The following is a 12072-nucleotide window of genomic DNA, read 5'->3' on the forward strand; positions in this document are numbered from 1 at the left end:
AGGAAATAACCTGAAAGGAAATATAAGTAGAGTAATAGTTAATCAAGATAATATGGAGAGCTTGCAGGATGATTTTAAATAGGCTGTCAGTATGGGCAAAAGTTAATCAGTGTCAGTTCAATGTCGAAATGCCCAAAATACCTAACATAAATGTAAAGTTATGTATTTGGGGATAAATAGATTATAAGCTGTGTATCACATCGATGGAACTGTACTCCAGGAAATAGATGAAGCTAGAGATTTAGGGGTGGTAGTAGATAGAGAGTTAAAGTTTAGAGCAGTGCTTCCCAAACTTATGGATGTAAAGCCCCCCCCCCCCCTTGGAAAAATTAAAATATTTCACAGCCCCCATTGGGAAAAAAAAAATCGTATTACAGACATATTATTATTGTATTTATATTCAGTACAAAACATACACAGCAAATATTATAAAAATCAAATGTAAATATTACATTTTTAGCATCTTATATACACATTTGACATGGCACACTTAGTCTTGAAACATTTTAAATTTGTTTTCATTATTTCACAGTGCCCTCAACAGAACTAACGGCCCCCAAGAGGACTGCAGCCCACAGTTTGGGAAGCGCTGGTTTAGAGGACATATTGCTAAGGTTTGCTAAGATAGCCCATAAGATTACTTGGCTATTGAAGAACATATTAACAAGTAGAGATAAGGAAGTTGCCTTATAATATGGGATAAATAGAAGTCATATTCCTCTTTATAAGGCCTTGATATGCCCATATCTGGATTACTTTACTCAAGTCTGGCCTTCTGGGTTTCTTGATAAGGAAGCAGTGGAGAGGATTCAGATGCAAGTGACCAAGATGGTGAATAATATGTAACAAGTAACAAAACAAATGTCATGGTGATAATTTATATTCTCATAACTTGAACATTATGTAGTAAGTATTATTAGTGTCCTGAAGTGGACATATCAGGTAACAAACCTGTGGAATGTTCCCTATGAGGATAGATTGAGGGTGTGTGGATTGCAGAAGTTGGTTTGATTGGAGAAAAAGAGGGAATATGATAGAAATATTTAAGTTGCTTAGATGGTTTCATAAGATAGATGCAGGGGAAATCTTTGAGCACTTAAGTAGAGGGTCCAGAACAAGGGGTCATCCCTGGAAGTTGCATAAAGGTGTGGTTAGTAGAGGTGAGGACTAGATTTTTTGCTTGGAGAGTTATAAATGAGTGGAATGGGTTGCCGGGGTCAGTTGAGTGCTTTGTCTGTTAATGGGTTCAAGGAGAGGTATGATAGATTATGTGGATTGATTGGGTCTCCTGCGATGTGTCTTTGGACTCCATGGAGGTGCCTGTATAATAATAATATTTTTGAAGGAATGAGGAATGACTTAGTGCATGTGTATGATTGCAGTTGATCCAGACTTATTTAGTATTTAATCATTATTGTTACCTGATATGTCCACTTCAGGACACTAATAATACTGCATAATGTTAAAGTTATGAGAATATAAATTATCACCATGACATTTGTTTTGTTACTTGTTACATATTATTCTGCATTATTACATTCTTACTCTTTATTGTCTTATCTGAAGTTTGTTTTTGCAAATATTACACTTTTCATCATGAAGATCTGGATATATATACCCTCTAGGGATATATAGAATACTATGAAGCATAATATGCATATATCATTACTAACATCCTGATAACATTTTCCTCCAAATTACTGAAAGATTAGAGACCACAGATATGAGAGCTCTTAGAAAAATTGGGGGCCTGAACAGATGGCATCAGTGGCAGAATCATCAAAATTGAAGATATTCGAAGTGCCAAAATGGCAGGAAAAAAAAATGACCCAGAGGAAGACCATGTTCTAGGTCGATTGATTCAGTCAGAAATGCTTTAGAAGAATGAAATATGCGATAAGACATTATTGCATTACTGACATGTAATAGACTAATTTGGAGGAAAATTGTTGATTGGAGATTATGAATAATATAAACTTAATCATGTAGTGCTGTCATAGTAGCCTGAACATCAATTGAGGGTACATATCAGGAAATTGATGACGATTATTACTCCAAATTACTCGTATGTCAGGAATCTGTTATTGTCAGATCAGTATTTTAGTTTTCTAATGCATTCATAACAATATCTGTCCATCTCTTGGTTTTGAAACCATCGATGCTGTCTGTTCAATTCGTTAATTTTTATTAGAAAAATTAGCTAATACATAAATTCTTACATCCGGTCTTTTGTCCTTGATCAGCTGTTTTTATTTTTAATCCAGCTCACAATTATTTTATTCTATATAGATTTATTCAGCTCTCTCTCCACCATACCAGCTTTGCTTATTCTTTTGTCTGTTCCATATTTAATTTGCTGTCTACACTAAAAATTGGCATAAATAACTGAAATTAATACTGCTGACTTGCTGTGTTCCTGCTTATTTTTATAGTGTGCCTTTTTTATTTCTGATTTTCATGCTAGTTTCTTGCAGCATTCATGTAATGCAGATTGGTATCCTGCAGGCTTGTACTAGATTTATAGGAGTATGGTAATGAGCTGGATATCTCCAATTTTCATTAGGTTTAATGTTGCAACCTTGTCTTACACCTAATTTTACATCAAAGTGGTTCCCAGTACCTCCTTAGATTCTAATTGCTGACTTACAACTTGAACATAGACTATGTAGTGTTAGAGCCTCCATAGCTCAGTTGGTATAAAAGAAGCTCTTTGGTCGAAAACAGAACAAGCAAACTGGCCTGTGAACATAAAATAGATACTTAATCCCTCAGTAGGAGGGCTCAACCAGTTCTAAGGGACAGTCGAGGATGGGGGATAATGCATAAGGGACTTATGCATTATCTCAACCTTGGTATCACTTCTGGGTCTAGCTCCCCACTGATGAGACCTCGATAAAGGTTGAAACCATCTGGGTAGTGACCCTTCCCAGCATTATACATGTCCATAAAGATGTGTACTTTGCTTTAGCAAGTGATGATGTTAGGAACTTTTATCTGGTCTCTTTCGACTAAGGTGAGTTAGCCGGTCTCATATGTAGGTAGAGAGTTTTTCATCCCTCAGAACAGGCAAACTGGACCCCATGAACACACGGATTACAATCATAAAATATTTGCCCTTGGGGGATGAAGAGTGACGAGCTGGCTGCATTAATTCATAGTAAACCCCTCATTAGGGGACTCAACCCTGTCCTAAGGGATGGATGAGAAGAGAAGGGAAGGAAGGCAAGTGATGTGAAATCATTAGCCTCTATATACAAGTTGCCCAGTCGTAAAGTTACACACGCTTAAACTTTGTTTGCTTGCACTTGGATAAAAGATTAAACCAAGAACATAATTTCTTGGTATCTTTAATATTTAGTTGTTGAGAGTTTTTCCACTTGGTTGTACTATAAGTTAAATATACCAAGAAATTATATACTTGGTTTAATCGTTTATCCAAGTGTAAGCAAAGAAAAAACTCCCAACAACTGTCTCTAATCCAAAGTATTTTAATAATGTGTGACATCTTTTGGCTACTTGTATAAGAAATTATGACTTCGGCATTACTTCAACCTTAGTATCACCTCGGATTTGGCCCCCACTTTTGAGACTTCAATAAAGGTTGAAACCGGTCTGGGTAGTGATCCTTCCCATAATGCATAGTATTATACATATCTGTAAGGTTATGTGCTTTGCATTATGAGATACTAAGGCAAGTGACGTAAGGTTATGTGCTTTGCATTATGAGATACTAAGGCAAGTGACATGAAGTCATCAGCTTCCATATACAAGTTGCCTCAGGTCTGAAAATACTTACAGGTTCAAACTTTGCTTGCTTACACTTGGATAAAGAATTAAACCAAGTATATAATTTCTTGGTATATTTAATTTAATTTTTAGTGTACGCTCATGCTTATAGAAACCACATCACCTACTGTAACAATGATTTTTAGTAATTAAATTTGAATGCCTATTTGAAAAGGGATAACACAATAATTGCCACAAACAATGAAGAATGTGATATATTATTTTTGATTAATATTTAGCTCTTCTTAGTACAAGATGTGACAATTAGAAACAACAACAAACTTGACAAATTTGTCAATATTTCAAAATTGAGTGGAAATTCAGTTTTATTAACATTCAAGAGGGACCTTCCCTTGCCTTTATTATAGCTCGACATTGACAAAATCACTTTCCTGATGGATGCAACTGTCACTTCATGGCTCCATCCCCTTATATTGGCTTCTTTCCTGGCCATGGCAATTGCTGAATCGAGTGTTCATTGAGCCACTTGTTAGCCTGCAACAAAAACTAAAGCTTTTTTTTTAAGGTACTAAACTCAATTCATATGATACATTTTATGATTATAATAGCATTACTTATACTTTTTGCCCTATGACAGTAATGCCCTTTGGTTGGAAACACCTGAATTTTGAATCTGATGATGATGTTTTTCCCTCCTCCTGGAAATGCCATGGAAATGGAAAAAGTGTTTCATTTCTTAAGACAGGCAAACTTGCCAAGAAAAGACATGCCTATCTATTCAGATAGAATTCTATCATATCATATCATAAAGTTAGGTTTCAACAAAGCTGAATCATTTAGCTTTGATAGGCAATTAAGCCTTACATATTAAGGAGAGGATGAGTTCTTGCCATTAGCAATTAAGCAAAACTTGATGAATCTCAAAAATATGTCAGGTTGTTGACAATTCAGCCAAAAGTCATTTGACAAGAGCTTTAATGAAATTGATTACCTTTCCCCAAATCATTTTTTTAGTGTATATATATATTTTTAATTTTGTACAGTACATACTTTGTATGTATATATATATATATATATATATTAAGGATACCAAGTAATTTTACAAACTTGGTTTTTTACCCCTTCTCCCAAGTAAGCAAAACAGTTAAGTTTGTGCCTGAACGTAGTTCAAGTCTAAAGGTGGTGCAACACCAGGCAACTCGTGTAAAGGTGGGTAAAGCTCTGATCACTATTCTTAGTATTTCCCCTAATGTAAAACATCTCACTAGGAGATGTATACTGTTATACATTGTGGGTGGGGGGTGGGTCACTACCCAGACCAGTTTCAACCTTTTTTGAGGTCTCCTCAGTGAGTAGCTAGACCCTGAAATACCAAGGTTTTTAGTAATACAGAGCCTTATCAACTTTACCTATACAAGTTGCTTCAAGGTGCTTTTACTTTGAATAAGAAACTCTCGATGTGAAAAGTTTTTTACCTTGGGGATAATATAAGTTAAGGATACCGAGTAATTTTTATAAACTTGGTTTTTTACTCCTAAGTAAGCAAAAAACAGTTAAGTTTGTGCCTGAACGTAGTTCAAGTCTAAAGGTGGTGCAACACCAGGACAACTCGTTGTAAAGGTGGGTAAAGCTCTGATCACTATTCTTAGTATTTCCCCTAATGTAAAACATCTCACTAGGAGATGTATACTGTTATACATTGTGGGTGGGGGGTGGGTCACTACCCAGACCAGTTTCAACCTTTTTTGAGGTCTCCTCAGTGAGTAGCTAGACCCTGAAATACCAAGGTTTTTAGTAATACAGAGCCTTATCAACTTTACCTATACAAGTTGCTTCAAGGTGCTTTTACTTTGAATAAGAAACTCTCGATGTGAAAAGTTTTTTACCTTGGGGATAATATAAGTTAAGGATACCGAGTAATTTTTATAAACTTGGTTTTTTACTCCTAAGTAAGCAAAAAACAGTTAAGTTTGTGCCTGAACGTAGTTCAAGTCTAAAGGTGGTGCAACACCAGGACAACTCGTTGTAAAGGTGGGTAAAGCTCTGATCACTATTCTTAATATTTCCCATAATGTAAAACACATCTCACTAGGAGATGTATACTGTTATACATGCTTACTTGGGAGAAGGAGTAAAAAACCAAGTTTATAAAATTACTTGGTATCCTTAATATATATTATCCCCAAGGTAAAAAACTTTTCTCACACACACACACACACACACACACACACATATATATATATATATATATATATATATTTTGCAGAAACTTGAAAAATTTATCTCATATTGTAAATACAGTCTAATTTTAATTAATTTTCTAGAAAACCTTAGTATTCAAAGTTATTTAGACTAGTCTAATATCTGTTTAGACTGAGTTGACTGATTTTATAAAATTGATACCTTTTTCTTTTTTTAGGAAAGTTTCAGCAAGAAGAGAAAAAATAGAATGCACAATGATATTGCAGCTGCTATTGCTATGAGCAAAAGTCAAAGCAGTCTTTCTGATAGGCCATACTTGTACAGTGACAAGGATTGTTTAGTTGATAATGAAGTGGAAGTTGTATATAATGAACGTACTGCAGTGTAGGATTCATTTGTATGTGCCTTGTAAACTTTTTTATTGTGCAATAATGTCTAATTGTTTGTTATCCTGCACCATTTGTATGTGCAAATACTGAATAGCATCAGCAGTGCAACTAAAAGTTGCACAATAGCTGATATTGGTGGAATGTGAGCATATGCTGCATTTTACTGCTGTAGTAGTAGTAATAATAATCAAGTTTCTAGTCTTAAATAAGTTGTGCAGAATGATTTTTAATTTCATAAATATGTTGGTAATTTATTTATATAATGGTTTGTTTCTTGTAAATTTCATTCAATTGTTGATTTGTTATCTGTTGTATGGTATTGATAAGTGTCTTAAAAGATATTTTTAAATAGTACTAGCTAAATTAGCAATACAGAATCTCATTATAATTAACAAACATGCTCATATGCAAAGCATTAGCAGCTATATTTTTATATATCCCATGTTTAGTGGTAGAAGTGGTGAAAGATTTTTTTTATTAACTACTGAAATTGCAAATGAAAAAATGTTAATAGATGCGATTATACCAGAAAACTGAGGCAATGCCATGTCCACAAGAACAGTAGTAATTTTTTATGAATTTTGTTAATGTGAAATTCTTACTTATAGTACTTGAATTTAAGGCAAAATAGTTGAATCATTGTGTGTGTGTGTGTGTGTGTGTGTGTGTGTGTGTGTGTGTGTGTGTGTGTGTGTGTGTGTGTGTGTGTGTGTGTTAAGTATTAATTGATCTGAATTACACAGCAAAGATGAAGGATATTTTCTCTTCAGAATATTGAAAAAAATCTAAACCTTTTTTGGACATTCTTTATCAATTCAGATCCAAAAGCAGGACCCCCCACCATCTCCCACAGTATTCAAGGACCTAGATTGTCATTTCATCATATGATGTATACCTTAAACTTCTTTTAGGAATTATGATTTTCTAAAGTTGGACAATATAGATTTTTGTCATATTCAAATAAACTGGAAATGAGTGGCTATTCTACTTAAAGGAGAGTATATGAAATCTTGCTTGGGATTATTTTCCATAATTGCTTTTAAAATACAAACAAAAAATATAGAATTTAATAACCTTTAGAAAGTATCTTTCACTTTTTTTTTTATGTATGATAGGTAATTCAAATCATGTTCATATAATAAATCATGGATATTGTTGGCATAAACTCTTCCAGATAAGTTACTAGTCATGTGTGTTTATAAAGATAACAGTTAATAATTCTGCTTTTCAAAGACGAGGTAAACTCAACTGGTCTTCCTGCTTTGTGTTTATTTTTGAATTAAACTTTGATTCCTTTTGTTTTTTTAAAGTATATTTAAATGTAATACTTTTTCCCCTATCGTAATATTAAATGCCATATTAAGTTATCTTTTACATTAGAATTTTAAATTGCAAATTACAGTAAGTTGAAATGAAATTTCTTTTGTGCAAAAAATTCATAAATGAAATAACCATGTTATTTCAGTTCTTTCATAAAAGAACGTAGCTGAAATCAACCATTGATCAAATGTTCTTCCTAATGGTTTCATTTAATGGATGTTAAAAGAATTTTTTTTAAATTTTGAATGGATGGTAGGGGAGAAGGGGAAAAACCAACATCATCCTCTCTATGATGTTGGCTTTGCACATCTATTTTATTGGGATATTAATAGATGAGGGAAGCTCAAGATTATTTGGTCAAATTATTGCTATATGCCACAATTTCAGTTTTTCAAACACTCAAAATCATATGGGAAGGAAATGTTACTCTGTCATTTCTACAATTTGTAAAGCATACCATAAACTAGTAAATATACCAGAAGTGCAACTTTTGGTTTATTTAGTTTGGTTTATCGAGAAAGTTTTTTCCTGTTGGCTAGTCAAGTAAGTTTTTATAGCTTTCTGGGGCCATATTTATTTAGGGCATAATGGCTTTTTTAAGGCTATTGGGCTGAAAAAGATCAAGCATTATTTTGAAACTATTGTAATATATGTTAATATATATAAATCCAGATGACCTAGATATAACAAATGTATGAAAACAAAGAAATGTTCATCTTTAGGGAATGATTTTATCGTGTTCTTCCATTGCCACTCTCAAATTGATAAACAATTTGCATCGCGTTTTCAGCTTTTTCATGACATGCCTAGGTAAATAAAAGTACCTTATTCTCAGAATGGTATTATAGTGCAGTGTAAACTTATAAATTTGTATGCATGTTCATATAACAAATTTGTCCTTACCTAGATGGCAAAAGTGGATAAAAGGTCTGATTTTGTAAGAAATAGGCACTGATTTTGACTTCAAATAGCATAAACAGTTGTGGAAATGTTTACACTTATTAATTTAATTGCACAAAAACAGCATATGGCTTTTTTGAGATAATTAAGCATTAAAAAGAATTTTCACTTTCCCAGAACACACTTTATCTAACTCTTGTTCATCCACTGTAGTAAAATTCTGTGTAGTTATTCAGCATTTCATACATGGGATTGCTATATCTTATCATCTTCAATATCAGGGCCCAGTGACTTGGCATGGGTCGGAACTAAGCATCATAGAAAACTGATTAATTCTTGGATAGGGCAGTTAATCCTATTTGAAAAGTTTTGTCAATTGTGTGTGTGTGTATGTGTATGTGTGTATATATATATATATATATATATATATATATATATATTCATTCATTCTTTGGGTTTGTCTTACAGGAATTAAATCTTGAGTTTTCAGGAAAGAGGGGGAACCTTGCCTCCTCCACATGAGCAGACTGACTAACTCACCTACATTTTAAAAATTCTTATAAAAGTTTATATCATAGATGGGATTTGTACCCAGCTCTTTTTATCTAGAATCTAGTAAATGAGTTACATAAACTCATGCGATTGCCATATATTATATTATATATTTATCATCCAAGTGTTAAGATTTAATAAACAGAAATATAATATTGCATAATGATTTTGGAGCTAAAACTGTAACATAATTTACTTTCTAAATTAGTGGTTCTCACCTTCATCAAACTGGGAACACCTAATCATTGTTAAAACTATGTAGAATACCCGATAAAAATTGGTGCGCACGCGCGCACACACACACAGGAGCCTTCATAGCTACCTTTGGGTTGGAAAAATCTGGCTTCAAATCCTGTTTTGGATGTGAGGAACTTTTCAGGGCTTTCAACTGCAGGTGAGAGTTAGCTGTCTCATACGGAGGTGGCAGGTTTTTCCTCCTATATTTTCTCCTAGTCAGGAGAATGAGGACATGCAGTTGATGTCCATAATACATTATGAGATGGATTTAACTGCCTATGAGATGTGTAATTAGGCTTAATTTTCAATGGCTATGACAAGCCATTGAAACTAACATGCAAAGGAAAGTGGGATGGGGTGGATGTGCATACATGGCTTTGAATAAAGATAATGGATAGCGCTCAAATTTAGGAGTGGGCCTGTATATTTAAAGAGTTCACATCTTCTTGCGGTGGGTTTTGTCATAAAATGTCATGCTGTTTCAACTGACGAAAGTTGAACTCGTATAAGTTGATGGAAAGGGAAGGATTGCTTTCAGTCTTATCAAACTCAGTTATATATGTTTTTGATTGCATTTCCTTCAAAATGTTTCAAGGTGTTTCAGTTAGTTTTCAGAACTTTTAACATTCAGTCTCACGAACTAAGAACTGGCAAATTATTTTATGGATTTTCAGCAAGAGTGTAATATCTGCAGTTTATTTTTAAGTGAGAGTGAAATAGTCAGTTTTATATCTCTCATTAATGTTCATAAAACTTGCTTACTACAAATTTGAAACACACTAACTTCCATAATATCTTTAACAACTCTGTAGTGTTATGTACTTGCTAGGGAAAGAAATAGTCTTCTCAAGAAGCATTTACTCTCTGCTGAATCTATAGTAATAAAGCTAAATGAGTTGGTATAGAGATAACAAATAATTCCTATTTACAGGAATTAAGGAAACAAGAAGTCACCCAGAAGCTGCTGGGGGGGGGTATATATAGTTTGCATATGTAGGTTACATTGTTATGAATTATGTGAATTAGCCATGGAACATTTTCAAACTTTGAAATGTGTAGTCTTGAAAAGATACTTGTTTTCATTCTAATTGCTCTTCTCTTAATACCCTTTCAGTTATCTCTGAAGAAGCACACCTTAATGTATGAGAAACTAATTGAATGCATTACAGTATTACCACAGGAAAGAATTTAATTTAAATATCAGGAAAACTTCATAAATATATCCAAACTAAAGTGAATGAACACCAAAAACATGCTGATTGTTTTTTCTGGCTGTGAAGTTGTTGTGCATCAGAAATTTGTTCTTATATGCCAAACTGTCAACAACAGTAAATGCTTAATGCCCTTAAAAGTTTAAGGAAAGGTATCTGAAAAAAAAAAAAAAAAATGGATGGTACAATTGTTTCACAAAAGAAACAAAAGCTTCATTGTACATTGCATTGTCTTATAACTGTGATCCCCATACCAAATACTGTGTGATTTTTCCCCCACTCCAAGATGGAAACATACCTCAAATCAAAATGCATTACCACTTTTTTTAGGAAGTTTCACATCCAATTGGAATGCTATGCAGAATGTAATTACAAAGGAAGAATGGCCATTTTTAGCAGTGGCTGAAATACTAAATACTATACTCAGTGTATGAACTTGTGGGAACAACAATTGTAACTAAGCTAAATCAGCATCCCTGTTCCCTTTCTGACACCTTAGCATGAGCTGACGTCAGAAGTAGTATGCAGTACCAAGGCAACTCATTACTTAATGTTTTTCCTCCCAGCTTTACTGATCTCTTTTTTTTTGTCTCGGTTGCTTCACTTAAGACACCAACGGACTATCCCATCTGTTCTCTTCCAGCATTGTTTATTGATATTCTCCATTTGGCTCCAAGGCTGAGACACATTACTCATTCCTTCTCCACCTCAACAGCTACCACAACCCAGAATCCAGTTCACTTTAGAAAAAATAACAATAATCTGCCTTTTCTAGACACTTCAATCACACATCTTCCTGGTGATACACTTTCTTTCTCAGTTTACAGAAAACCTACCCATGTACATAGACATTCAAAAACTTACCCATCATTTCTCCCATCCCAAACAATATGGTACTATGAAAATTTTTGCTAATAGAGCCATCAACCTCTCTTTCAATATTTTCCTCACAGCTGAACTTATCTTTATTCATGCCTTCTTATCTAATGTATGCAATGCAAAAAAAAAAAAAACATTCTTCCTTCTTTCTGCAGCTCTCTCAACATTCAGATTATAGTACTGTAATGCCAAAATTTTTTTTTCACTTGGTTACAGATTAAACTAAACTTGCTAAGAAATTATATTGTTATATTTTAATCCTTTATCCAAGTGTAAGCAAACAAAGTTTGCATGTGAAGTATTGTCAGCAGCCAGACTACTTGTACTTCACATCAATTGCCTTAGTATCCCATAATGCTATGCATTAAAAAAAATAATAACTAGAACACAAAATTCCATCTGCTTATCTGGGCCATCTTCACTAAGATGCTGCAAAATTTGCATTTTGTATGCATTTGTTCTTTTTTCATGATGCAGATGATAATCGATTGGCTGACACTGCTTTCTGCAGACAACCATTGTGTGCCCTTTTTGGGAACTCTTCAACAGCTGCCAGCACCATGTTGGTTGTGCCTGCATTGGTGGATGTTCATGAATGGTGACTACTTTTCAGTTGGTCAATAACACTTCTAGTT

The 12072-nt window shown here is 33.8% G+C and overlaps 1 protein-coding gene across 2 annotated transcripts in view; it reads left to right on the forward strand.

The window, feature by feature from the left end:
* Window positions 1-8862, forward strand: part of LOC150103935 (uncharacterized) — a 147911-nt gene extending 139049 nt beyond the window's left edge. For both annotated transcript variants that reach the window (XM_090396655.1, XM_090396656.1), the window contains one exon: window positions 6167-8862. In XM_090396655.1, the coding sequence (XP_090252781.1) occupies window positions 6167-6337 (171 nt within the window). In that variant the 3' untranslated portion in view covers window positions 6338-8862. The remainder of the gene's footprint in view (window positions 1-6166) is intronic.
* Window positions 8863-12072: the final 3210 nt, after the last annotated feature.

The sequence above is a fragment of the Typopeltis vanoorti genome, chromosome 8 (genome assembly GCF_054136105.1).
Source record: "Typopeltis vanoorti isolate ZY-2024b chromosome 8, IOZ_Tvanoo_1.0, whole genome shotgun sequence".
Classification (NCBI taxonomy): domain Eukaryota; kingdom Metazoa; phylum Arthropoda; class Arachnida; order Uropygi; family Thelyphonidae; genus Typopeltis; species Typopeltis vanoorti.